At 52.6% G+C, this 25007-nt stretch overlaps 1 protein-coding gene across 5 annotated transcripts in view; it reads right to left on the reverse strand.

Moving 5' to 3' along the window:
• Positions 1 to 25007, reverse strand: part of MAP2K6 (mitogen-activated protein kinase kinase 6) — an 86870-nt gene that overhangs the window by 24923 nt on the left and 36940 nt on the right. For 3 of the 5 annotated variants that reach the window (XR_011005319.1, XR_011005320.1, XM_068209989.1), the window contains exons 5-12: positions 24012 to 24131; positions 23097 to 23213; positions 22611 to 22662; positions 19323 to 19450; positions 18590 to 18667; positions 17282 to 17421; positions 12552 to 12597; positions 9305 to 9420 (exon numbers count right to left, since the gene is read on the reverse strand). Coding sequence is in view for 3 of the 5 variants with exons in the window: in XM_068209989.1 (XP_068066090.1) it covers positions 9343 to 9420; positions 12552 to 12597; positions 17282 to 17421; positions 18590 to 18667; positions 19323 to 19450; positions 22611 to 22662; positions 23097 to 23213; positions 24012 to 24131 (759 nt within the window). In the remaining 2 variants the exon portion in view is untranslated. Of the gene's footprint in view, positions 1 to 8849; positions 9421 to 12551; positions 12598 to 17281; positions 17422 to 18589; positions 18668 to 19322; positions 19451 to 22610; positions 22663 to 23096; positions 23214 to 24011; positions 24132 to 25007 lie in introns of those variants that run through there. The other 2 variants (XM_068209988.1, XM_068209990.1) reach the window with 1 other exon arrangement.

Below are 25007 nucleotides of genomic sequence, written 5' to 3' on the forward strand. Positions count from 1 at the left end.
TTGGACAAACCGAGTTTGTCACCAACCAGATTTTAATTTCCAGGTGGAAAGGGGTTGTTTTCTCAGAATTCAGGGTGGTTGTAAACTGAACCCTGAAACTACTCAATCCCCTCTCAAAGGAACAAGAAACCCATCTCATGCTTCCCTCCTAAAAACATAAAAGTGAGCAGGTTTCTTCAGAAGCCCCCAAGATGTTAAAAGAAAACTCAAAAAAATTATAATTTAAAAAAAAAACAAAATTGCTTATCCCCATCCCTAATTCTAGAGCAAACCAGGACACTAAAAAAATACAAATCTAAGTTGCTATAAATTTAATTTAAAATCATAATTAGCTGTCTACTGCCATCCCAGCTGTTAGGAGATGCCACAGGGATTCCACATGGCTCAAGGGCAGGCTGGGAGATACGTTCAGCACCTCTTGGATAGTACCAGAAAGGGATAAATAATAAATACGAAGAGCATGAGAAAGAATAATCAGCCTTCCACAGGGATGGAAAAGCAGAGACTTTCACAGTTAAGCAGCCAAATGATGTTACTGTAAAAAACATCCTAAAAATAAAGTAAAATAAGGTCTTGAATTACAGCAGGTTGGAAAGTCTTCCCCTTCCTAAAAGGTTCATGTGCCCTCTTCAACACCAGAGACCACTGGGATCTGGGTGCTTTTCCTTTTTTTTTTGCTCATATTTTGGTGTTTGGGGATTTTTTTCCTAGCCAAAATTATGTAGAAATATTTTTGTTACAGGTTCCCAGCATCTCGAGAAAAAGCAGACTTCACACCTTAAGACATAAAGTCTAGAAATCCCATATATTGATGGTAAACATGGATCTTTGCCAATAAAACTGTAAATCCTTAAACTGAAGATTTTGGACAATTTTAGAGAGTTGTTTAGGGGGTTTTTTTCCCCTACAAGAAATGACAAATTTTACTCCAACACATTTCCAGCTTACAAGAAGCTCTATTTAGCAGCTTCCCCTCGTTGTACTGCTATTAAAAAATGCAGAATTCCAGCTCTTTTGGATGTTGTGACTATTTCCAGCAGCCCTTGGCACAGGGACAGCTCTCACCAAGCACAAACCACTCGATTCACCAAAATAAAAACAGCGGCCAAGCCCTGGAAATTCACTTTACACATGGATTTTAAAGGGAATATTCAGAGCCAAATCCTGGGTTGGGGGATATTGGATTTTGAGCCCCAGCCTGCAAGAAGCCCCTCAGAAGGCACAGTCCATGCTGTAGGTGTTTATGCAGGATTTGTGACTAAATTTGGGCTAAAAGTGGATGGAGAGCTCTGCAGCTGTACCTGGATTTGGGAAAATTCGATCCTGGCTCAACAGCTCTGGCAGAGACTGGGATTTATCTTTAAACACACCTTTTTCTGGCTTTTATCAGGTACTTAATCCAAATTTCTTCACCCTGGCTGAACAAATGAAGGACACCTGGCCCTTCCTGACTTTTCACAGTATCCATCCTGAAGAAAAAGAAAACCCCATGAAAATGCTGAAGGCTTTTGGGTGTTCTGGGACACTCCGACATGGCTGAATGTTCTCTCCTAGAGGGAAAAATCCCAAGATATGCAGAATCCAACACCTCCATCCCACAGTTCCTGGGGAAAATGTGTCTATGTGAGTTTTTGGAGGCCATGGATACTCCAGGCTGCTCTTCCAGCCTCCAGACACTGGCCCCTCTCACTGCAGCATTTATCCCCATCCTCCTCCTGGAACGGTTTGGTGTGTCAGGTCACAGCCTTTTGGCCTGCTCTCATTATTTCCTCAAAAAGAATCATTATCTAGGGGCAAAACCAGACTGAATTCAAGCCCGGGCTGGCCTGAATTATTCCTGGAAGATAAACCAAGCAGCAGCTTTCCTGATCCCTTCAGGAATACTTGGGGTGTGTTTAGTCTTGATTCAAAAATTACACCACTGCGAGTTTCCTGGATTTAGCTAAGCCCAAAAGCGAAAGTAACAGATCAAAATACCCCGAAATAAAACTTCTAGGAAGGTTTTTCAGGTCTGGCTAACACCAGATAGCTTTGGAAATGGCCGAAAGACGTCTGATCTTTTGAGATTTCCATCTCCACTTCCAAGCTTTTCCCGGCTTATCCCCGCAGAACCTCGTGGCCGCTGGACGCTCGCCCCATCCTTCAAAAACCAGGAGGCTCCCAGGGAAGGGATTGTGGCTCATCCTGGCTGAGCCACCGTGGAGCAGGGCTGCTGCAGCTCCAGAGCTGCCCAGCATTCCCAAAGGGAATTGCAGTGGAACGGCAGCAAACGAAGGGATGAGCTCTTGGAGGGCGGCCGTGCAGCTAATTCCCAGCCCTGGAATTAGGGAGCAGGGAACTGGAGAGGACAGGGCAGCTCCTTCCTCCCCCAAAGCACTCCATGGACTGCAGGCCCCTTCCCTTTCCCACTAGCTGCCAGTAAAATCCCATGAAAAGCAAAAGATGAGAAATATTTTGACATGAAAATAAAAATATGAAGGTGCCCAGGATGTCAGGTGTCCACGGAGGCTGAGAGCTCTCCAGCATCCCAGGGCTGCTCTGAAGGACACATCACAGCCATCCTGCAGCCCCAGCTGCTCCCTGGCTGTCCCTGGTCAATTCCCTCCTCCTGCTGGCCTGAAAACGGGGTATTTCCAGCATTAAGCTGGTTGGAGACCACCTTGAAAGTTTCCCCTCTTCTCTCTCAGTTCCAGAGGCCTCTCCCAGGCTTTTCCCTTTTTTTAAGGCCACGCAGCAGCAGCAGAGTGCCTTGGGTCACCTGCAGGTTTTTCCCTGTGGGTTTCTTTTGGGTTTTAGATTTTTGCTCCCCTTGCTGGAACTGGGGATGAGTGGGACCCAGCGCCCACAAATCTGGGCCTGAAGGAAGATGTGGGGAGGGAAAGGGCAGCCAGGCTGCTCTCAGGCTGTGTCCTGCCTCTCCCGCTGCTCCCTGGCAGCGTGGGCTGACACCAGCTGCCCATCAGAGCACTCATTTTGTCCCCATGCCATTAAATCCACCCTTGAAGTTCACTGCACTCTCAGAGTCCTTTCCATTTATCCAGCAATGGACTTTGTGCCTGCAGCACTGGCACCACCAGCTCCTGGCTGTGTTTATTCATCTGCAAACACCTCAAAAGTGAGATGCAGCTTTTTCTGCAAACACCTCAAAAGTGAGATGCATCTTTTTCTGGCCCTATTTATTACAAAAAGCCGCTGGTTTTATGAAGTGGGGTTACGTGAAGGAGCAGAGCTCTTTCAGCTTTCAACAGAGCTGTCACTCCTCCAGCCATGATCCAGGGGTGAATCTCCCAGCTCTGCAGAGCACAGGGCAAATTTCACATTCTCCATCTGCCCAGGCAAAGGCTGAGCTGAAATATTAACGAGGAGATCTGATCCCTTCTCACCAGAAACAATCTGGGTTTGATAGCCCAGGCAGAGGCCAGAGGAGCAGGCGAAGCTCTGGGATCCATCCTCTGCTGCTGCTTAAGGGCTTTCAAGGAAACAAGGAGCCTGGGGGCATGGCACAGAGTGTAAAATGTGGACATCTGGTGTGTTCTGTGTGTTCTGTCCACCCTTCCTCTCCCCAGGCTCATCCCCCTCAGCTCTGCAGAGAGGGGAGCCTGCTCTAACATCAACAACCATAATATGGCAATAAAGATTAATGAGCAAAACTTGCCATTTTATGTCTAATCCGTGGGGATTTATGATCATTAATCTTTATTAGTGTGTAATAACTGTTTAGACACTAAGGACAGATTCTCAGCTGGACAAAACTGGCCTTCCTCCAGCCAAGGCAATGGAGCAGTGCCAGTTTACACCCTCCATGACCCCAGCTCTACATGAGACCCATCCCTTCTGTAGCAATCACATCACTGACAGTATTTCCCCAACAGCAGGGGCACAGAAGTGAAGGCAACTATTTGTCTTTCCCTGTATCCCAAAAAAGAGAGCTGCATGTGTCCAGGAAGCTCAACAATAGACACGTCAATAAACACGAGGAAATTCAATGAAAAAGCAACAGCAACAAAAGGAACCCCAAGGAGCAGGGAAGTGGATGGTTTCAGAGGCAAGGCTATAAGATCTGGTTTGGCAGGAGCATAACTAAGAGGGATCTTTGGCATGTGAAAGAGTGAAAGCACCAAGACAGGCTCCCAGAGTTCCTCTAACAGGAACAAGATGGAAAGGAAAAAAAAAAAAGGAGCATCTTGGCTGGCTTTTCTGAGAGAGGGGTTTGGGGGTTGTTTTGAATAAAAAAGATTATTAAACACAGGAGCTGGTGGGAACCTTGTCTGAACCACACCAGACCAGCCACTGAAGCAATGTTGTGTTGACCAAGCAGGATTTCCTCTTCCAGAACATGTAGGGAAGAAGGGAAATGTGCAGGTACACACCTGGCTGGCAGCAAGCATGGAGAAATCCCAGCTGAGGCTGTGCCCTCAGCCCCTGGCAGCCCCTTCCCACCTGGGCAAGGTGCAGCAGCACTGACCCAGCAGCACTGCTCAACAGCAGGGTTGAGAATTGAGATTTTTTTAGAGATTTTTTTCAAGTAGGGACCCACCAACTGCCTCCTGCGTCACACACCTGCCTCCAGAAATGAAGTTTCACCTCTTTAACAAGTCAGAGTTGCCTCTTTGTCACCAGTAAACTCATCAAAAGTCAGGGAAAACCAGAGAAATACAGTACAGAGATATCTGTGTCAAGGTTTGTACACCTGGAGGAACTCCAGGAAAGATGGGCATTGCACCCAGTGCAGCAGCATGAACCTGGTGTTTAAAAACAGCAACCAGAAAACGCCCTCCAACTCCTCTTTCAGATTTAAGGGTTCAAAGGGCTCCTGGGGACCCAGAAAACACCTTTGCTACCAGTGACACTTCAGAGCTCCAGCCATGGCAAGGCCTCCAGCATCCTGGAGATTGCAGGGGCTGTACAGTGGCGGGGAAGAGGAGGGTGGACATCACACCTGGAGATCCCTGGGGGTGGGCTGTGCCTCCTGATAACTTGTGGCAGCCTGGAGAGGCCCTCCCTGCCCTGCAAACCCACCCACAGCTGGTCCAGTTCAAGCCCAGTGCTGAGCTCCCAGCAGCTTTGCTCTCTCTCTGCTCCCTGGCTTTGGGGTTCTTTCAAGTTTATGGCATTTGAGACCTGCTTCCCTAAAAATCCCAGTTTGGGGCAATCCCAAGCCCTGTGCTGTGTGAACACAGAAAACCTTTGTGAAGAACATCCCTAATCCTCATCACCTGGGCTGTTCAGGGGGCCAGCCTGTCAGGAAAGGTTTCCCAGAGCCTGTCTGGCCAAACAAAAGATCTGAGCAGCAACCGAAGACTTTTCATCTTCACAGAGGTGACAATTAAACAGCACAGAGAAGAGCCTGACTCTCATCCTGCAGGTCTGCAGCGCTTTGAGGCACACAGGAGTCCCTGGCTCTCCTCCCAGAGCTGAAGCCACCAAGATCAGGCTTCTCTCTAAGAAATTCCTGGGTCAGGGCAAGCTTTGTGGCCACCACGAGGGATGCAGGGACAGCCCCACAGCTGCCACAGCTCCCCTCAGCACTCTCACAGCACTTCCCATCCTCACGCTCAGACAGCTCCACACTTACTCTGGGCTGACACAAACAGCTGTAACAGGGACAAAGTCATGGAGAAGGAGCAGGGAAGGGGAGGGATTTGCTGCGTGCCCTATTGCAATGTCATTAAAACAAAGGGAGTAGAGCAGAAAGCAGAAAAGCAAGGCCTGTGTGGAGGAATCCTTTTAGAGGGTTCCTAGCTGCAGACAGCACTGCCATTCATTCTCTATTGGAAAACACTGGTGACATTAATATCTGCTATTAATACTGAGCTTTGACAGAATCTCATAAATTCAACCTGTCAATTACAATGGCACTGAAATGAAGGTGCTCTGAGGTCAAGGAGATGCGGTGTCCAAATGAGACTTATATTGCAGGGGAAAAGCAGCAAAAACAATCTTGAACAAAAGCATCAGATCCATATGTAGGAAAACCAAAGGGTGGTTTTAAATGTCATGTTTTTCAAAGTGAGAATTGATGCTGGAACCAAGTCTATAAACTGGCTGGCTGGACTTTCAGCTGCAGCTGAGGACAATCAATCAAAACAGCTCTGTGACTCTGAGAAAGTGAGAGAGAGAAAACACACACACACACACACCCCATGGAATATGAGAGGGCAGATCATGAGCCATGCGAGGCCTCTTAAAATTACACTGTGAAGTAAAACATCCTCGTGTTTCACCCGCCACAAAATGTAACCTGAAAGGTTCCCCTCGGCACAGGGTGAGACATGGAGCTTGTCCTTCCCCGAGGGCTGGCCAGGCTCCTGGGGCAGGGCTGAGCAAGGGGAACCTCCTCCCCAAAGCCTGCAGGAGCTGTGAAACACACCCTGATTCCTCTGTGAGCGCCTGTGAGCTGAGGGCACAAGGACTGAGAAACCCCACAAATGCTCCCCTGTCTGTCACTGCCAGCCCGGGGCAGAGCTGCAGCACCCCAGGCTCACAGCCAGCCTGTGGTGGCAGTGACAGTGGCAGCCCAGGCACTGGCGGTGTCTTTGTGCGCCTCTTTGAAGTGTTGGCATGTCCCCAGCACCGGGGTGCCACCACCCCACAGCCCTGCTCTGAGCACTGCCCTCCCCTTCCAGGGCATCCCTTCCCAGAATCCGCTCAGACTGTTCCAACCTGCACCAGCAGAGTCTGGAGCTGCTCACCTGGCAGAGCAGGGCCAGTGACACCTGCACAGGCTCAGTGACACCTGCAGAGGTCCAGTGACACCTGCACAGGCTCAGTGACACCTGCAGAGGGCCAGTGACACCTGCAGAGGTCCAGTGACACCTGCAGAGGGCCAGTGACACCTGCAGAGGTCCAGTGACACCTGCAGAGGGCCAGTGACACCTGCACAGGTCCAGTGACACCTGCAGAGGGCCAGTGACACCTGCACAGGTCCAGTGACACCTGCAGAGGGCCAGTGACACCTGCACAGGCTCAGTGACATTGTGCAGAGGTTCAGTGACACCTGCAGAGGTTCAGTGACACCTGCAGAGGTCCAGTGACACCTGCACAGGCTCAGTGACACCTGCACAGGCTCAGTGACATTGTGCAGAGGTCCAGTGACACCTGCAAAGGTCCAGTGACACCTGCAAAGGTCCAGTGACACCTGCAGAGGTTCAGTGACATTGTGCAGAGGTCCAGTGACACCTGCACAGGTCCATTGACACCTGCACAGGCTCAGTGACACCTGCACAGGTCCAGTGACACCTGCAGAGGTTCAGTGACACCTGCACAGGTCCAGTGACACCTGCACAGGCTCAGTGACACCTGCAGAGGTCCAGTGACACCTGCAGAGGTTCAGTGACACCTGCACAGGTCCAGTGACACCTGCACAGGTCCAGTGACACCTGCAAAGGTCCAGTGACACCTGCACAGGTCCAGTGACACCTGCAGAGGTTCAGTGACACCTGCACAGGTTCAGTGACACCTGCACAGGTTCAGTGACATTGTGCACAGGTTCAGTGACATTGTGCACAGGTTCAGCATTGCAGAGCAGAGTTCCATGACATTGTGCACAGGTTCAGTGACACCTGCACAGGTCCAGCACTGCAGAGCAGGGTTCAGTGACACCTGCACAGGTCCAGCACTGCAGAGCAGGGTGTTTCTGGTCAGAGCTGGCTCCGAGGGGCTGTGCCCAAGTGAGGGGTGGGGATGGAAGCGTGTGCAGGGGCACGAGGCACTTGTGCAGCCTCCCCAGAATGCACAGGCAGGCCCCGTTGCAGGGCTGGGGGAAGGAGCCACGGGCAAAGGCAGAGGAGCTCAGGCAGCTGGGCAGGTGTGGCTCAAACCAGCGGCCTCACTCTGGGCTCAGCAACACTCACAGTGCCCCCTGCTCCAGACAGTGACTGACCCGAGGGCAGAAGGATCTCCAGCTCCTCTCCCACCTCACCAGCTCCCTTCTCCTGTCCCTGGCTTGCAGCTTGTCCCCAAGGAGCCAGCCAGCAGCGAGGAGCCCCTGGGCAGGGTGGGCTGTGTTGTCCCTGCGTGGTTTCCCAGGCTGCAGCTCCCACCTGCAGCCCACGGCAGAGCCCGGTGCTGCTGGCTGCCTGCAGCATCCCAGCTGGGGCTGGACACAGCCCAGTCCACATGGGCTCCTGGGAGCTGGACACAGCCCAATCCCAGCACGGGCTCCTGGGAGCGCTGGCACTCCCAGACTCTGTGGGCAAGCACGGAGGGATCGCTGCCAAGGCAGTGCCACGAGCCCTGGAAACCAGCACTAAAGCATCCCATTTTTCACAGGTGCCAGGCCGTGCATCCTGTGATGCTGTCTCACCCCGAGAAGGAGAGAGGAGCTCCTGTTGAGGCCCAAAGCAGCTCATCCCCAGCCCAAGGGAGCCTCGGGCACTGCAACGCTGCTGGGCAGGCGGGCACTGACCAGGGCAGCCTCCTCCTCTTTGTGCAACTTCTCTGACAACCTCCTTCCCCTGGGCCTTTTGTCCCAGACACTGTCCCAGACACTGTCCCAGTGACTCCCAGAGCTCCCAGCCTGCCTCTCCAGCAGGGCAGGGGGTGGGACAGGGCTGGCCCAGCCCGAGGCCAGACTCGGAGCGTGGTGTCCGGAGAAGAGGTGACCACAGGGGACACCGGGGCCTCCCTCCCTGCCACAGCTCGAGCAGCTGAGCTGCAAGTCTTATCAATTCCTTTTATGATGCACATTAAATGTATTCCACAACAGGGACACTTCTCCTCTCCTCTCTCCTCTCCTCGGACACCTTTTCGCCAGCAAAGCCCTACAAGTGCTGCTTGCTGTGGCCTCATTTTGCATCATCATCATCATCATCATCATCATCATCATCATCATCATCACCACGCACTCATCCTCATATAAAACAGAAATCTATTCCATCAAGCACTTAACATAAATATTAAAATAATGGAAGGGACAAAATATAAATCTACATACAACTTCATAACTACCATAGCACCTATTACCATGACAAAGCAAATTCTGGTTCAAGGGGAAGGGAAGGGGGATGAGGAGCAAGTTAGGAAGAGGAACCTTGACTGTCATTAAATATGTAAATCACTCTTTCAAAAAACATTTTTTTTGTTGTTGTTTTGCTTTTTGTTTGAAGGTTACCAACCTTATTAAAATTCATTCCACTAACCAGCTCGTTCTATGTCACTATGGATACCAAAGAACCCTTTAAAAAAACTCGGGCGAGGCGGGGGTTTCTCAGAATCAAAACAGAACAAAACAAAACAAAACACGGCGACTTTCTGTTGGTGCTTCCATGACAAGTCCTGCCACGCGCCCCTCCCCTGCACCCACCAGTCCACAGAAGGGCAATTCTTCCACAAGTCCAGTTCTCAGTCTCCCAGGATGAGCTTGACAAAAGAGGCGACGTCTGTCTCTTTGGATTCGTGCAGGGTGAAGAAAGGATGTTGCTGGGAAAGCAAAGAGAGAAAAAACCAGCAAAGTTTATTATTCGCCACGCTGAGCAAAAAAGGCTTTTCAGACAATCCTCTCGACAGTGAAGAAGGTTTTCTCCTTAGCATCATAATATTGGGTTTTTACAGCTCAGGCAAGTCGGGGAGCACAAGGGCTGCTCCATGAAGTTGTGATGCTGCCCTGGATTCCCCCCAAACCCTGCCCTGGCTGGCAGGGATGAGTGGGCAGCTCTGGGGCAAGGGGAAAGCTTAGAAAACCCTCTCCATCTGCCCCAAAACACCCCCCAGGCCATGGTTACCCATCCCACACGCTCCAGCTAGAGCAGGGAAAGCCTTGCTGACTGCAGTGCTTTTCCCTCAGCTCTGTCTGTGTATTTACCCTCTGGTGACTCCTGAGTCTCATTTCTTCCCTGAACTGCCCCTCCTCGCAGCAGGAGAGGCTCCTTCACCCCAGCCACCACACAGGAAAGCCATCCCAACTGGAAAACCATCCCCACTTGTGTGTTTAGCTACTTCATCCTGACCAACATGGGGAGACAGCCTGCCAGAAAACCCTGCTGACATTTCAGCATGAACGGAAAAATACGGGTGAGGAGGAGAAACACAACCAAATCCACCCCACAGCAACAAAACCTCTCTCCACCAGGACCTGCAATTCAGTTAGGTTGGCTCAGCAAAACACCAAGCTGAGACCCCACCTGAAAACCCCCAAAACCCTGCTTGACACCCACTGTCCTGGCAGATAATTGGATTTATTTGTATGGAGGGTGTCAGAGGGAACCAAAAGGCAGCCAGGGCCCTGCAGGGCTCACAGTGATCTCTGCTCTGTACAAGGGTTTGATTTCCAACCCTCTCATTTCAAGCTGGATTTTTAAAGGTCATTTGGAGTTTCCAGGGTTTCTCAAAGCTGCCCCTCACCTCAGTTCCTGAGCGTTGGCTGTTTCTTGGCAGTGGCCAAGTGGAGGGAGAAGAAGAGCAAAGAAAAGAGATTTTTCAAGGTGGGTTTGAGTGGAAAGTCACCCAGGGAATAAGATGAGGCAGCTCAGAGTGGCTGGGAAGCGATCCAAAGACACACCAGTAAGGAAGAGGAAGCACAATTATGTGGGAAACAGGGCTGGAATGGGTTGAGGCAAAGATCCAGACAAAACTTCAGGTCTCCCTAGGTCAGACAGGCACAGGAATTGAAGTGTCCTGAATAACTCCAAGGTGACCCCAATGTCTTGTTATTATCCCAGCATGATGTCCCTGCTTTCACACCCCACTGAAGTGACACCCAAAGCACAGCTACCACAGCCTGGAAGCACCCAAAAATGGGGTGGCAGGGGTGGCAGCAATGCCCTCCAGCCCCATGCCCCGGGGAAGCCAAGCCCCGAGCCTGGCACAGAGCCCCGTGCCAGGCAGAGTGTGCAGGCCACTGCTCCTGCAGTAGTTTCATGCTCCACTTCACCTGGGGAAGGGGGTTTTTAAATGAAATGAAGCACCCCTATCAGCTTTCCTGATGCTCAAGATAGCACAGAGTCATATTTTCCATGAGAAACCTCAATTCCACAGGAAAGCAAGGGAGCAGTCTTGGTCTAAATGACAAGTCCAATCCAGCACTGCAACTTAATGCTGTAAGAGAGAGGAAAAAACCCCAACAAAACAGCAACCCTCAACCACAGGACCTCACAACATCCATGTCAGCCATAAAATACCACAGCATTGAGATACTCTGCAGGGGTGATCCAAGAAGCTAATTCAATAGAAATGCACTCCCTTGCCAATGGGTATTAATGCTGCAGCAGACGGAGCTGCTTCGCTGAACCTTTTTTGATAAAAGGCCATTTGGCAAAGTTTTGAAGTTTGCTTAAAATATACAGATGGATTTATTCAATAATATACCACCCCAAAAAATGAAGTTTTTTTAAAAAAAGCCATAAATCTCAGGCCTCCCTTTGTTTGAAACCAGTCTTGGGGCAAGCTGTGTGTCAATCAGATCTATTTATAGTTTAATTGCATTACAGGGCCCAGCACCAAATGCCACGGGAATTATTCACTGCTTACAACTCAGGGTCGTGGATTTCCAGCATGACTTGCAGGTAAAAATCACCTTAAACCTGCACCTTCTCACCTCTGAGCAGAAGGTGTGAGGTGGTGATGGGTCTGACCCTCTGATGACAGAATGTATATCCCAAAAATTGTGGGGTAGGGAATATGAGTGCCTAAAGAAATCCCTCAGCAGTTTCCACCCTTAATCCAGGTGATCTTGACACTGAGACTGGACAGGGGTGGGAATGCAGGGTCAGGATCTTCAGAAATAACAAATGTAGGCATCTTCCTGCCTTTAGAAAGCTGTGAATTGTGTGAGAGTAAAAAAGGATTAAATGCCTGCAGGAGTGAGACACCAATTTCCTGAGCTCTCCTGCTTTTTGCCAGCTTTTAGGAGCACCAGGATCAATACCAGAAAGTCAGGAGAGAGGAGGAGGCCATGAAGCTGTGGAGCCCAAGCAGAAAAATCTGTTCTTGCCAGCTGCAGCCAGAACTCTGGCTGGGCACAGACCAGTGCCCTGCATTTCCCCTGTCACCAACCTTTATTGGCATTTTCCTCCTTAGTTACTCCTCAGTTATCCCTCCCCGTAAACAGTCTCTAGGCAGCAGATGAAATTCAATAACTGGGATTATTAGTCACAGACTCATCCCTGTCCCCAGCATCCAGGAGTTACTCTGTCCAAAAATCCTCCTCTCCAAAGCCCCAGGGCAGCAAAGCCCAGCTGGCCACTGGGCTCCTGCAGCTCTTGTGGAGCACCTGTGGCACACTGAGGTGTTTGAAGTGATCACACAAACCCCAGAGGAGGATTTGAGCCTCACTGATTCTTCACAGCCTCATTCTTGTCCATGACCTGCTTTAACATGTATTTTCTCCCTTGATTTCCAAAAAAGGTGGAAAAGCACCTGGCTGAGATTTCAAAGAGCATCTCTGCTCTGCAGCCACCCTCCCAGGACTCTGAAGTGTCACAGTTCTCCCATCTGGTATGAAAAAAGAGATGCAAAGCAGCCCAAAACACCACCACTACTGGAATCTCTGCCTTCAGCACCTCACTGTGACCCTTTCCAGCTCTGAACACACTGCTTGATGCAGCCACACTCACCATAAGCTCTGGGTATGTTGGCCGTTCTTTGGAATTCTTCTTCAAGCTTTAATTGGGAAAAAAAAAAAAAAGAAGAAAGCTATCAGAATTTACATTCTGTCTGCAATTTAAGTAAGGCCATGAAATTACACCATGACAAAAGCAAGGTTTAAAGACTCTGCAGAATAAATTCAGCTACTCCTCCAAGCTGAGGAAACAATTTAGGCCTTGAGGACAGGGACAGCCAACGGTGCTGGGTACAAGAGTTCAAGGTCCACCAAGAGATCTGGAGCTACCAAAAACACCACTTAAAACACTGCCTCTTGCTGGGGGCCAGGTACAACTGGGAGTCTGGGTGCTCTCCAACAGGCCAGTGACTCAGGGAAGGGATTCAGCCTCCAAGCTCTGCCTGGGAGCAGTGACTGAGTGGCTGCAGAGCACGTGCCCAACTGTTTGTTTATCACCGTGCTGTTATCAGCAGGGACGGTTCCATGGGACATCCTTTTTTTCTCCTCTCCTACAACAGATGGCCCTGGAGGGTTGTAGCTGGAAGTTATTTTGGTTTCCCTCCAGCAGAAAATAGCCTTTTAAAAGACAGGACGTAATCTCTACTCACTTCCTGGCAGTGTATTTAGGGGAAAGACACTTGGAGCAACTTGAAAAGATCTTCACACACGTACGCGGCGGTGGCGGGGAAAAGGTGTCACACTGAGCAAAACAAAAGTGAGAACCTCTGCTGGGATTTGCTGGGGCCCAGAGGAAGCAGAGGACACACACTGAATAGATATTTCCTGCTTGCTGTGTGTAGAGGGCTCGTGTTCAGTGTCATGTTGTGAATGAACAGAGGAACCCGGGGCCCATACGTGCCAATATCGCCGGCCCAAAGGTACGGGATGTGTCACATCCTCCCAGCTCAGGAGCAGCCCCAGCCAAGATGACAAGGTGAATTTGAAGGTTAGCCGTGTCCAGATTTGGTGTAATTCTCTTAATTTAGACCCTCTACAAAACTAATTCATCCCCAGGTTACTAATAGCAGGAAATCTGGTGATAAGTTACCAAAATTGATGCAAATTTTCAGGAATGAAGAGTTATATTGGGATCTGATCCTGACTCAGATATCCCAGGGACCTTCCTGCAGTGCCTACAGGTGATCAGACTTCAGGCAGCAGATGGATAAACACAGTCCTAAGCCTGATACAGAGTGGATATGACCTGGGTCAGTGTCAGAAGGCATTCCCAGACCCTAATAACACAAAACTGGTGCAAACTTCACCATTCCAAGTCCTTTCTACAAAACTGGTGCAAAGTTCACCATTCCAAGTCCATGCCACTCTGCTGGCAGTGAGGGATCTTCAGTGACGCTGGAGGACAGGATTTGCAAAGACAGGAATCACCACGTGCTCCCCAGAGTGGCTGTGGATGTAACTCCTAAAGCAGCCACAGCCTGAGCTGCAAGACACCGGGCTTGGAAAAGCAAATCCCCCAGAGAGGAACAGCCTGCCTGGCACAAGCAGGGAAATAGCAAAGCCAGCAGCACCGTTTGCAGGAACAGCAGCTGCTCCAAAACCTCAGCGTGGGCTTGGCAAGAACGGGGGGCATCTTGTGAGAGGGTTTTTCCAAGGCAGCTCCCACCTCTCCCAGACCCAGGGCACAGTGGGCATGGTGGGTATTCCCCAGCGTGGGTCAGGAGCTGAGCAGCTGGAGCACAGGGACATGAAAACATGTTTGAACAAGACTCTGAAGAATCTAAACATGGGTACTGAGAGTCCCCAGGCAGGAGCAGCTGACAATCCCCTTCCTGGGGCACGGCAGAGCCCCGGCCCCGTTGCTGGCAGCTCGAGAACAGTCTCACATTTCTCTGTTTGTCCATGTGCCATCCTTTGTGGCCACCACGCAGAGCCAGCTGCCACCTGCCAGCTTGGCAGGCAGGCAGGTGGCACTGCAGTGCCTGCCTGGAGCACCCAATCCTGCAGGGAAGCTGGAGGGAGCCACAGCAAGGGCAGGGGCTGCCTGAGCTCTCTGTGCAGCCTGCAGACAGCAGCGGGGCTGCTCCAGCCCTTTTCCTACAGCACAGCCAAATGCTCCGGCTGCCTCCAGCTCCCAGGCCCAGGGAAAGCAGAGCAGCACCCCCAGGAGAGGGGCAGACACCGGGCAGAGGGGGCCACCACGGGGCAAAACCTGCCCGCAGAGCTGTGTCCCCCTGTAGGCACACAGTTTGTGTCCCTGGGGCTGTGTGTGGCACACGGTTTGTGTCACTGGCACTGGGGCTGTGTGTGGCACACAGTTTGTGTCACTGGCACTGGGGCTGTGTGTGGCACACAGTTTGTGTCACTGGGGCTGTGTGTGGCACACAGTTTGTGTCACTGGGGCTGTGTGTGGCACACAGTTTGTGTCCCTGGGGCTGTGTGTGGCACACAGTTTGTGTCCCTGGGGCTGTGTGTGGCACACAGTTTGTGTCCCTGGGGCTGTGTGTGGCACACAGTTTGTGTCACTGGCACTGGGGCTGTGTGTGGCACACAGTTTGTGTCACTGGCACTGGGGCTGTGTGTGGCACACAGTTTGTGTCACTGGGGCTGTGTGTGGCACACAGTTTGTGTCACTGGGGCTGTGTGTGGCACACAGTTTGTGTCCCTGGGGCTGTGTGGCACAGTTTGTGTCACTGGGGCTGTGTGTGGCACACAGTTTGTGTCACTGGCACTGGGGCTGTGTGTGGCACACAGTTTGTGTCCCTGGGGCTGTGTGTGGCACACAGTTTGTGTCACTGGGGCTGTGTGTGGCACACAGTTTGTGTCCCTGGGGCTGTGTGTGGCACACAGTTTGTGTCACTGGCACTGGGGCTGTGTGTGGCACACAGTTTGTGTCCCTGGGGCTGTGTGGCACAGTTTGTGTCACTGGGGCTGTGTGTGGCACACAGTTTGTGTCACTGGCACTGGGGCTGTGTGTGGCACACAGTTTGTGTCACTGGGGCTGTGTGTGGCACACAGTTTGTGTCACTGGGGCTGTGTGTGGCACACAGTTTGTGTCCCTGGGGCTGTGTGGCACACAGTTTGTGTCCCTGGGGCTGTGTGTGGCACACAGTTTGGTCACTGGGCTGTGTGTGGCACACAGTTTGTGTCCCTGGGGCTGTGTGTGGCACACAGTTTGTGTCCCTGGGGCTGTGTGGCACACAGTTTGTGTCACTGGGGCTGTGTGTGGCACACAGTTTGTGTCCCTGGAGCTGTGTGTGGCACACAGTTTGTGTCCCTGGGGCTGTGTGTGGCACACAGTTTGTGTCACTGGGGCTGTGTGTGGCACACAGTTTGTGTCACTGGGCTGTGTGTGGCACACAGTTTGTGTCACTGGGCTGTGTGTGGCACACAGTTTGTGTCACTGGGGCTGTGTGTGGCACACAGTTTGTGTCACTGGGCTGTGTGTGGCACACAGTTTGTGTCACTGGGGCTGTGTGTGGCACACAGTTTGTGTCACTGGCACTGGGGCTGTGTGTGGCACACAGTTTGGTCACTGGGGCTGTGTGGCACACAGTTTGTGTCACTGGGCTGTGTGTGGCACACAGTTTGTGTCACTGGGGCTGTGTGTGGCACACAGTTTGTGTCACTGGGGCTGTGTGTGGCACACAGTTTGTGTCACTGGCACTGGGGCTGTGTGTGGCACACAGTTTGTGTCCCTGGGGCTGTGTGTGGCACACAGTTTGTGTCACTGGGCTGTGTGTGGCACACAGTTTGGTCACTGGGGCTGTGTGTGGCACACAGTTTGTGTCACTGGGCTGTGTGTGGCACACAGTTTGTGTCCCTGGGGCTGTGTGTGGCACACAGTTTGTGTCACTGGGCTGTGTGTGGCACACAGTTTGTGTCACTGGGCTGTGTGTGGCACACAGTTTGTGTCCCTGGGGCTGTGTGTGGCACACAGTTTGGTCACTGGGTGGGGCTGTGTGTGGCACACAGTTTGTGTCACTGGGCTGTGTGTGGCACACAGTTTGTGTCCCTGGGGCTGTGTGTGGCACACAGTTTGTGTCACTGGCACTGGGGCTGTGTGTGGCACACAGTTTGTGTCCCTGGCACTGGGGCTGTGTGTGGCACACAGTTTGTGTCCCTGGGGCTGTGTGGCACACAGTTTGTGTCACTGGCACTGGGGCTGTGGCCCAGCCTCATCCCCAGTGGTTCCAGCTGTGAGAAGCAGGTGAGCAGCACTGACAGCAATGAGCCATGGAGTGCCCAGGTGTGCTGGGAGCAGAGGGCACACAGGTGTAATGCACGGACATGAGGGGTGTAAATGTTTGGGTAAAGAACAAGAGGAGCAGATGCTTGCAGCCTCCTGGAATGGTGTTATTCTGTATGGGCTGAAGCTTTCTGAAATTGCACAGTGATGCTCTGTGTTTTGTGGCTGTCTCCACTGTGACATGTGCTGTGACATCCCCTGAGACAGGATGCAGCCATTCCATTCCCTGCTGCCCTTCCAGACTCAGGACCATGCCTGGCTGCACCTGCTCACAGCTGCCCTGTGCTGCTGGCACGGGGGCAATCAGGGCCAGGAGCCTCCTAAATCCCCTCAAACAGCCCAGCCTGCTCCTCAGACAGACCCCACAGCTGCCACCAGCACCGCTGTGTGCCAGGCAGCGCAGCGCCCAGTGAGGGCACAGAGAGCCCAGCCCTTCCAGAGAACATTCTGCCCAAAATTAGGGTTGAGAGCTGCCTGTGGAGACGTGGTGAGGGTGAGCGGGGCCAGGGAAAGAGAGGAAAAAGAGGGAATTTTACCATTGCGAGGTAAAATCGACGAACTCTGCTGAGAACCTCTCTGCTGGGAGCTGCGGCGACGGCTCCTCCACCACCTGCTTGAGCTGCTGGAAGGGCGTGCCCCAGGAGTCGTAGGGGAAGCGCAGGATGGCCAGCTCGATCTGCAGACACAGAGCCCACGCCTCAGGAGTGGGGGGACACCCCACAGCCCGCCCACCCTACGGATTTGGGATGGCTGCGTGCCCGCCCGGGCTGTGTTTGTGTAGGCTCCACACAAATGGGGTTGTTCAGCCTGGAGATGGGAACATTCCAAGGAGATCTTAGAGCCCCTTGCAGTGCCTAAAAGGGCACTCCAGAAAGGAGGGAGAGTGATTTTTTCACATGGGCAAACAGTGATGGAACAAGGGGGATTGGTTTTCAACTAAAAGAGGAGAAATATCAATTAGATATTAGGAGGGAATTGCTCCCTGTGAGGGTGGTGAGGCACAGGGTGCCCAGAGCAGCTGTGGCTGCCTCTGGATGCCTGGAAATGTCCAAAGCCAGGCTGGACAGGGCTTGGAGCAGCCTGGGACAGTGGAAGGTGTCCCTGCCATGGCAGAGGGTGGAATAAAATGGTCTTTAAGGCCCCTTCCAACCCAAACCATTGTGGGATTCTACGATTTCCTCACCCCACCTGGCCACAGCATATTGCTTCTCCTGCCCCAGCAAACAGGAGAGGCTGGAGGAGCCCAGCCAGCTGCACAGGCAATCCCTGTCACCCCCGTGCCAGGATCCCCTGGGCAAGGCTGGCAGCTCAAGCCAGCCCCACCCTGCACTGGGTAACAGTGCTGTGGAACCACTCTGGGAGCAGATGGGTTCCCCCAAAACACTGCCTGGGAGCCGCCCCCGTCCCTGCTCTCCCGAGGGGGCCTCTGTGAATGGCTGAGTGCTGGGAAGACTTTCTGTGCAGGGACTCCATCATGCCTTAGCCCATGCTGCCATCTCCCGGCAGCTGCAGCCTCCACATCCCACAGCAGCCAGGAGCTGACAAAGCAGCTCCCTCCTCCTTCCCTCCAACCCTGGGGCACCTTCCTGAGCTCTTCCCCTTCCCACCCCGTGCCACCAGTATCGCTGTGGGGAGGAGAATGAACCCATGAGGCACAGCGAGCCCCCCTGGTGGCCCTGGCAGCCCCCAGGTGACCCTACCACGGTGATCCCCAGGTGACAGCCCTGGCAGCCCCCAGGTGACCCTACCACGGTGATCCCCAGGTGACAGCCCTGGCAGCCCCCAGGTGACCCTACCATGGTGATCCCCAGGTGACAGCCCTGGCAGCCCCCAGGTGACCCTACCATGGTGATGCCCAGGCTCCAGATGTCGGATTTGACGCTGTACCCCTTCTGGTTCAGCTCCGGGTTAATTCTCTCAGGCTGCCAACAGAGACAAAGGTGGGTGAGGAGCAGGGATGCCCCCAGTGCCCTGCCCACGCCCAGGGTGGGTCTCTCAGGGTGGCAGCACATCACCCCTTAGCCCACACCAGCACCTGGCCCTCCTGGCTGTGCTGGCTCCCCATCCTCACCAGAAGGGCAGGCAGTGAAATGGGTCACCAGAAACACGTGGCACCTGCACCAGGGGCTGGGCTGGTGGGCTGACCTGGCACAGCTGGCACAAAGGGGCTGACAAGCCCCAGCTCTCCAGGACAGTTTTCACCCTGGTCAAGTGCTCCACGGAGGGTGAATTCTGCACAGCAGCTCCCAGGAGCAGCCCGAGGCACCCAGTTCCTCCGTGGTTTTCCTCCCCATGCTAAGAAGACTGTCCCCACGGGGCAAAAGGCAAACAGGCAATGGGGAGCAATTCCAGAGCAATTCCAGAGCCTTCCCCAAGGGCACAGGCAGGCGAGAAGGCAGCAGGAACCGTGCCCAGGAGATGTGACCTGAGCCATGAGATCTGCCTCCCCTCCCAAGGGGATTGTATCCCTTCACTTCAGGGCTGCCCAAACGAATCCCCAGGATAGGTGCTGGAGGCTGATCCTTCCCCCCGGGCTCACGTTCCTCTGGCTGCTCCCCACGCAGCTTCTCAACTTACAGCCATGTAGGGTTTGCATCCTGCATCCATGGTTTTAGCAACAGAGTCAACGAGGTAACCGCTAATCCCAAAATCGCACATTTTCACCTGCCCCTGCGTATTGATCAACACGTTAGAGGGCTTTACATCTGCAAGAAGGAACACAGACCACAGTCACTGTCACCTGGGGGTGCCTGGGCCAAGCCACAAGCAGCCACAGGAGGTTCTAGCAGCAGAGGGCACAAGGAGCCCAGCAGAGCCCGGCGCTCCAGGCGTGCCAAAAGCCCGCTGGCCGCGGCGCGTTCAGGTGACAGCCTCAGGGGCCTGCCGTGTGTCCTGCCACGGTCCCTCCACTCACACGCTCCCCTCCCTGCTTTAGGGGAGCAGGAGGCAACTCTGCACGCCACCATCACACCCCACTGCTCAGGGAATGGCCACGGACATCAGGGAGCTCACGGGGAGCAGCGCCGCGGGGCTGGAGTCATCCTGTGGGGTGGTTCTGTGGGTGATTCTGTGGGTGATTCTGTGGGGTGGTTCTATGGGGTGGTTCTATGGGGCAATTCTGTGGTGTCATTCTATGGGGTGATTCTGTGGTGTCATTCTGTGGGTGATTCTGTGGGGTGATTCTGTGGGTGATTCTGTGGGGTGGTTCTATGGGGTGATTCTGTGGTGTCATTCTATGGGGTGATTCTGTGGTGTCATTCTATGGGGTGATTCTGTGGGGTCATTCTATGGGGTGATTCTGTGGGGTCATTCCATGGGGTGGTTCTGTGGGGTCATTCTATGGGTGATTCTGTGGGGTGGTTCTGTGGGGTGGTTCTAGGGGGTGATTCCATGGGGTGGTTCTATGGGGTGATTTTTGGGGTGGTTCTATGGGGATATTCCATGGGGTGGTTCCATGGGGTGATTCCATGGGGTGATTCCATAGGGTGATTCTGTGGGTGATTCCATGGGGTGATTCTGTGGGTGATTCCATGGGGTGATTCTGTGGGTGATTCCATGGGGTGATTCCGTGGGGTCATTCCATGGGGTGGTTCTGTGGGGTGGTTCTATGGGGTGATTCCATGGGGTGATTCTGTGGGTGATTCCATGGGGTGATTCCATGGGGTGGTTCTATGGGGTGATTCTGTGGGTGATTCCATGGGGTGATTCCGTGGGGTCATTCCATGGGGTGGTTCCATGGGGTGATTCTGTGGGTGATTCCATGGGGTGGTTCTATGGGGTGATTCTGTGGGTGATTCCATGGGGTGATTCCATGGGGTGATTCTGTGGGGTGATTCTGTGGGTGATTCTGTGGGGTCATTCCATGGGGTGGTTCTATGGGGTGATTCTGTGGGTGATTCCATGGGGTGATTCTGTGGGTGATTCCATGGGGTGGTTCCATGGGGTGATTCTGTGGGTGATTCCATGGGGTGATTCTGTGGGGTGATTCTGTGGGTGATTCTGTGGGGTCATTCCATGGGGTGGTTCTGTGGGGTGATTCTATGGGGTGTCTGCAAAGGGCAGGAGCTCTGGCAAGGCCCCGTGGGTCTGGAGTCATGCCAGCAAAAGGAAAAACCCGTGGGGGAAGGATGTGGGGCAGGAAAGGGTGAAAGGGCTGCAGGGGAAGGAGAGAGCAGTAAACTGAGACAAGGATCAGAGGTTCAGAAACTCTGATTTTAAGGATACAAAACCTGACTGCAGCATGAGCAGCAGCAGGAGAGTGGGAGCTGCACACCCCATGGAAATCAGGCCAGAGTCTCATCTCTCTATTACTGCCAGATTGCTCTCTTCCCATGGTGGCTCTACAAATCCCTGGTGTGTTCATCAGGCTCGTGAGGGCAGCTACAATCCCCAGCAGAAAGGGGAATTAAGGCCCCCAGTGGTGCCAGGAGGTGATACCCAGGAGAGGTGTTCTCCTGCAGAGCAGGGAATTGCTCTCTGAGGCTAATCCCAAATGGAATTCCAGCACAGGTGACCCTGCTTTCTCTGGGATGCTCCAAAGGGAGCAATCCTTTCCCTGCTGCCACCCAGAAACAACAGGTCACTTCCTGAAAATCCTCTGTCTCCACATGATAAAGAATTAAATCGAAGAGCTGAAACACCCTTTGAAGGATGCCAGAAGCTGTGTTTGAGTCCTGCTTATTAGAACTGTGGGTTTACAGCTCGTTAACATCTGCTCTCTAATCAGCATTCTGCAATCAGGCATCCAAAATCCTCTCACCCATCTGTCACTACACTGAAATAAGACAATTTTCAGTGGCAATCAAACCAGTACACACAGAAACCCAGCAGCCAAGAAGGGCTTCCCATGTCCTGTAAGTGATACAGAAGGCAGAAACTCAAGCCCCAGGCACAGGAAGAATACAGCCAGTGCCACTCCTGCTCCAGCTGAACTCTGCTGCTTCCCAGGCACTTACACCCTCCAGGGAGGGCTCCTTCCTCCTCAGGACAAATTGAAAATGACCCTTTAAAAATATAGGTGTCAAGCAGCAACTGCAGATTTGTTTCTGTGTTCACAGCAGCTCTGAGATCCTCCAGAGGGGTAAACATCAGAAGAGTTTAAGGAGGGAATTCATGATTTCATCTGAGGCTGCTTTAGGTGTCAGACTGCTCTGCTGCACTGGTGCTCAGGGAAGCTCATGGAATGGGTGAGGATGGCTGGAGCAGTGCAGGAGGAAGAGGCTGGCAGGGAGATCCCTTGTGGAGTTTTATATGTAAAACTTTCACACTTTATATATCTAAAACTTTATATATATTACTATATTCTAAAACCTTAAATTCTGGGTTTTTCAGCCTGTGATTTTACACACTTCTATTCAGACTCCACACCCACAATCCCAGTTCCATCATTCCATTTTGGAAGCTTCTCCATGGCCTCAGGTCAATGCAGTGTTCTCCTGAGGGTCAGTGCCTGGCAGCACAGAAAGCCTCAAATTCTCAGCAGCCAGGGTTCCAACATCCCCTGTCACTGCACATCAGCACAGAGCCATGGAGCTGGGGGACAAACCTGGGCACAGCCTGCTCCAAAGCTTTCCAAGGAGAAACAGGGAAAAGCCTGAATTTCAGCCAGGTGATGAAGCAGACCATGGGTTTAGGGTTTAGGGAAACAGCCCTTCCTTCCTCTGCCAGCCCCTTCTCCTCCCCTTCAGGGAAACACTGGGAGCAGTAGATTTTCAGGAGCAAACAGCAGCCACCTCCTCTGCCTGGGTTTTGCTACAAGTCATGAGATGCTGGGGAGTGTTTCTGCTGTCAAAGGCTCACTTTATCTCAGGTATTTTGGGAGCCCTTGCCAGGCTGAGAGCAGGGCAGTGTGTGCCTGGCACTCACCTCGGTGGATCACGGAGAGCTTACTGTGGAGATGTTCTAGTGCTTTTACAATCTGAAACGACAAATCCAGAGTCAATCACAGCTGGCAGCACCATGAGGAAGAAAAAATGATGGCTGGCTTCACCCCCAGAGCCACCAGGAGGGCAGGAAAACCACATCCCCCCTGAGTCCTGCACCCTGCCAGCAGCCTGAGGTGTTGGTGGGTACCCAGGGATCTTCCTGGGGGCTCCAGGACCCCGATGAGAAGGGAAAGGAGCTGCAGGAGCCTCCCCACATCTCACACTGGGCCAGCTCTCCATCATGTGTATGCATGGGCACATGCATGGCTTACAAACATCACTTCAGACCAGACATGGGAATGGCCACATGGGCTGGCACATGGACCACCCTCTTCCTGCTGCACACAGAGCAGGGAGCTCAGGTCAGGCAGGACCTGGCTTAGAAGAGAAACCCCTTTCCCTCCCCCCTCACCCTGCTGCTACTCACAGAGATTGCGATTTTCCCCAGGATGTCCTCGGGAATCGTCAGGCCTTTGTCAATGACATGTTTGTAGAATTTGTCCAGTGAGGTATCCATCAGCTCCATGCAAATCCACACATCTCCCTGGAGAGTAATGCAAGCAGATACCCAGATATTTGAACAAAACATCTCTCCTCTCCTCTCCTCTCCTCTCCTCTCCTCTCCTCTCCTCTCCTCTCCTCTCCTCTCCTCTCCTCTCCTCTCCTCTCCTCTCCTCTCCTCTCCTCTCCTCTCCTCTCTCCTCTCCTCTCCTCTCTTCTCTCCTCTCCCCTTCCTCCTTTCTCCCTTCCCTTCCCTTCCCTTCCCTTCCCTTCCCTTCCCTTCCCTTCCCTTCCCTTCCCTTCCCTTCCCTTCCCTTCCCTTCCCTTCCCTTCCCTTCCCTTCCCTTCCCTTCCCTTCCCTTCCCTTCCCTTCCCTTCCCTTCCCTTCCCTTCCCTTCCCTTCCCTTCCCTTCCCTTCCTTTTTTTTAAAAACCCACTCAGAGCTGTCCTGGGCTCTCTTTTCCCTGCTCTGGAATTCAGTGCTGTGCACATTCCCTACCATTTAGGGTGTACTCTTCCCAAAGCAGAGCCATGGAGATTTAGGAGCCCAGAAAGTTATCAGGAACTGAGGCTCCCAATGCCCAGCCAGGAAAAGTTCAGCTCTTCAATAAATCTACCTTTCCAGAGCTTTCCACACTTTTCCTCCACACGGATGAAACCAAGCCAGGGCAATTTTAACACTGTGGGACCAGGCTGTGGCCAGGCTGTCCCACACTCCCAGCCACAGTAAGTGACACCCCCTTAGGCCAGGACTGAGCAAACCTCCGTGCCCGGGTGGAGATGAGATCCCTGGCACCTGCAGGACGTGCAGGAGTGGGAACTGAGCCCCAGGAAGCCTCACCTCTCGGAAGAGTGCCCCGTAAAAGGTGACGGTGAAGGGACAATCCACCGTCCTCATGGAGATATCCAGATCCATCAACAGCCTCTTCTGCTCCTGGCTGTTCACCGTGGCTCGGATCCGCTGCAAGACAGAGCGGGTCAGGTGCTGCCCCAGGCCTTGGCACCACACCTGGACCCTCCCACACCCCTCGTGCCACCCTGTGAGTTTGCGGGCCCCAAGTTGGGCAACTCCCTGGGGGCTCCCCTGGCAGGGGAGCCCCTCCTGGAGCAGTTCTGTGTCAGGAACCAGAGACACATTGGACTTTTTCTGTCTTCAGCTTCTGTTTATTGTTATCTTATCAAAACTTCAGCACGCTGTCTGCACCAGACTCTGCGTGCAGGAAAAGCAGCAAAAAAATGGCCAACGACCTCGTGTCGCAAGGCCTTTTAAGTCTAATCAAAAACTAAGCCACCCAATTAAGAAGTGACACATAAATTATTTTCCTTTCTAACCCAATAACTGTCCCCTAAAGACCTGCAATGTGGATTTTTCTACCCAATTTCAAGATACCACCTAAACCCAAGAAGAAAGAGGAAGAAAGAAGAAGGGAACTCAAGACAACACCCTATATCCTCCATCTTGAACCCATCTACAACATCCTAAAAATCCTAAAACCTAAATTTCTCACCCATGTGGCATACTACACTACTCTCTACAATCTCTACAATCTATTTCACACTTTTTTGGTCTTTAGTTTACCTCGAGGCTTTGGAAGTTTTCTGCATGAATGAGGGTCAAAGTCAGTGCTCCCCTGGGGGTCAGGACACCCCAGAGCAGACAGAGAAATATCCTGGTGCCCTGGGTTTCCACACCACCCCTTTGTCACCACCTTTGTCACAGCCACATCCCCAGCCCAGCACCCTTGGGATATTTACAAGGATATTTATGTTTTTGACCCAATCCTTAAATATTTTGTCTTACAGACTCATGCTGCAGTGTGAGCTTTCTTAGCCAATC

This window comes from Anomalospiza imberbis, chromosome 19 (assembly GCF_031753505.1).
Source record: "Anomalospiza imberbis isolate Cuckoo-Finch-1a 21T00152 chromosome 19, ASM3175350v1, whole genome shotgun sequence".
Lineage (NCBI taxonomy): Eukaryota > Metazoa > Chordata > Aves > Passeriformes > Viduidae > Anomalospiza > Anomalospiza imberbis.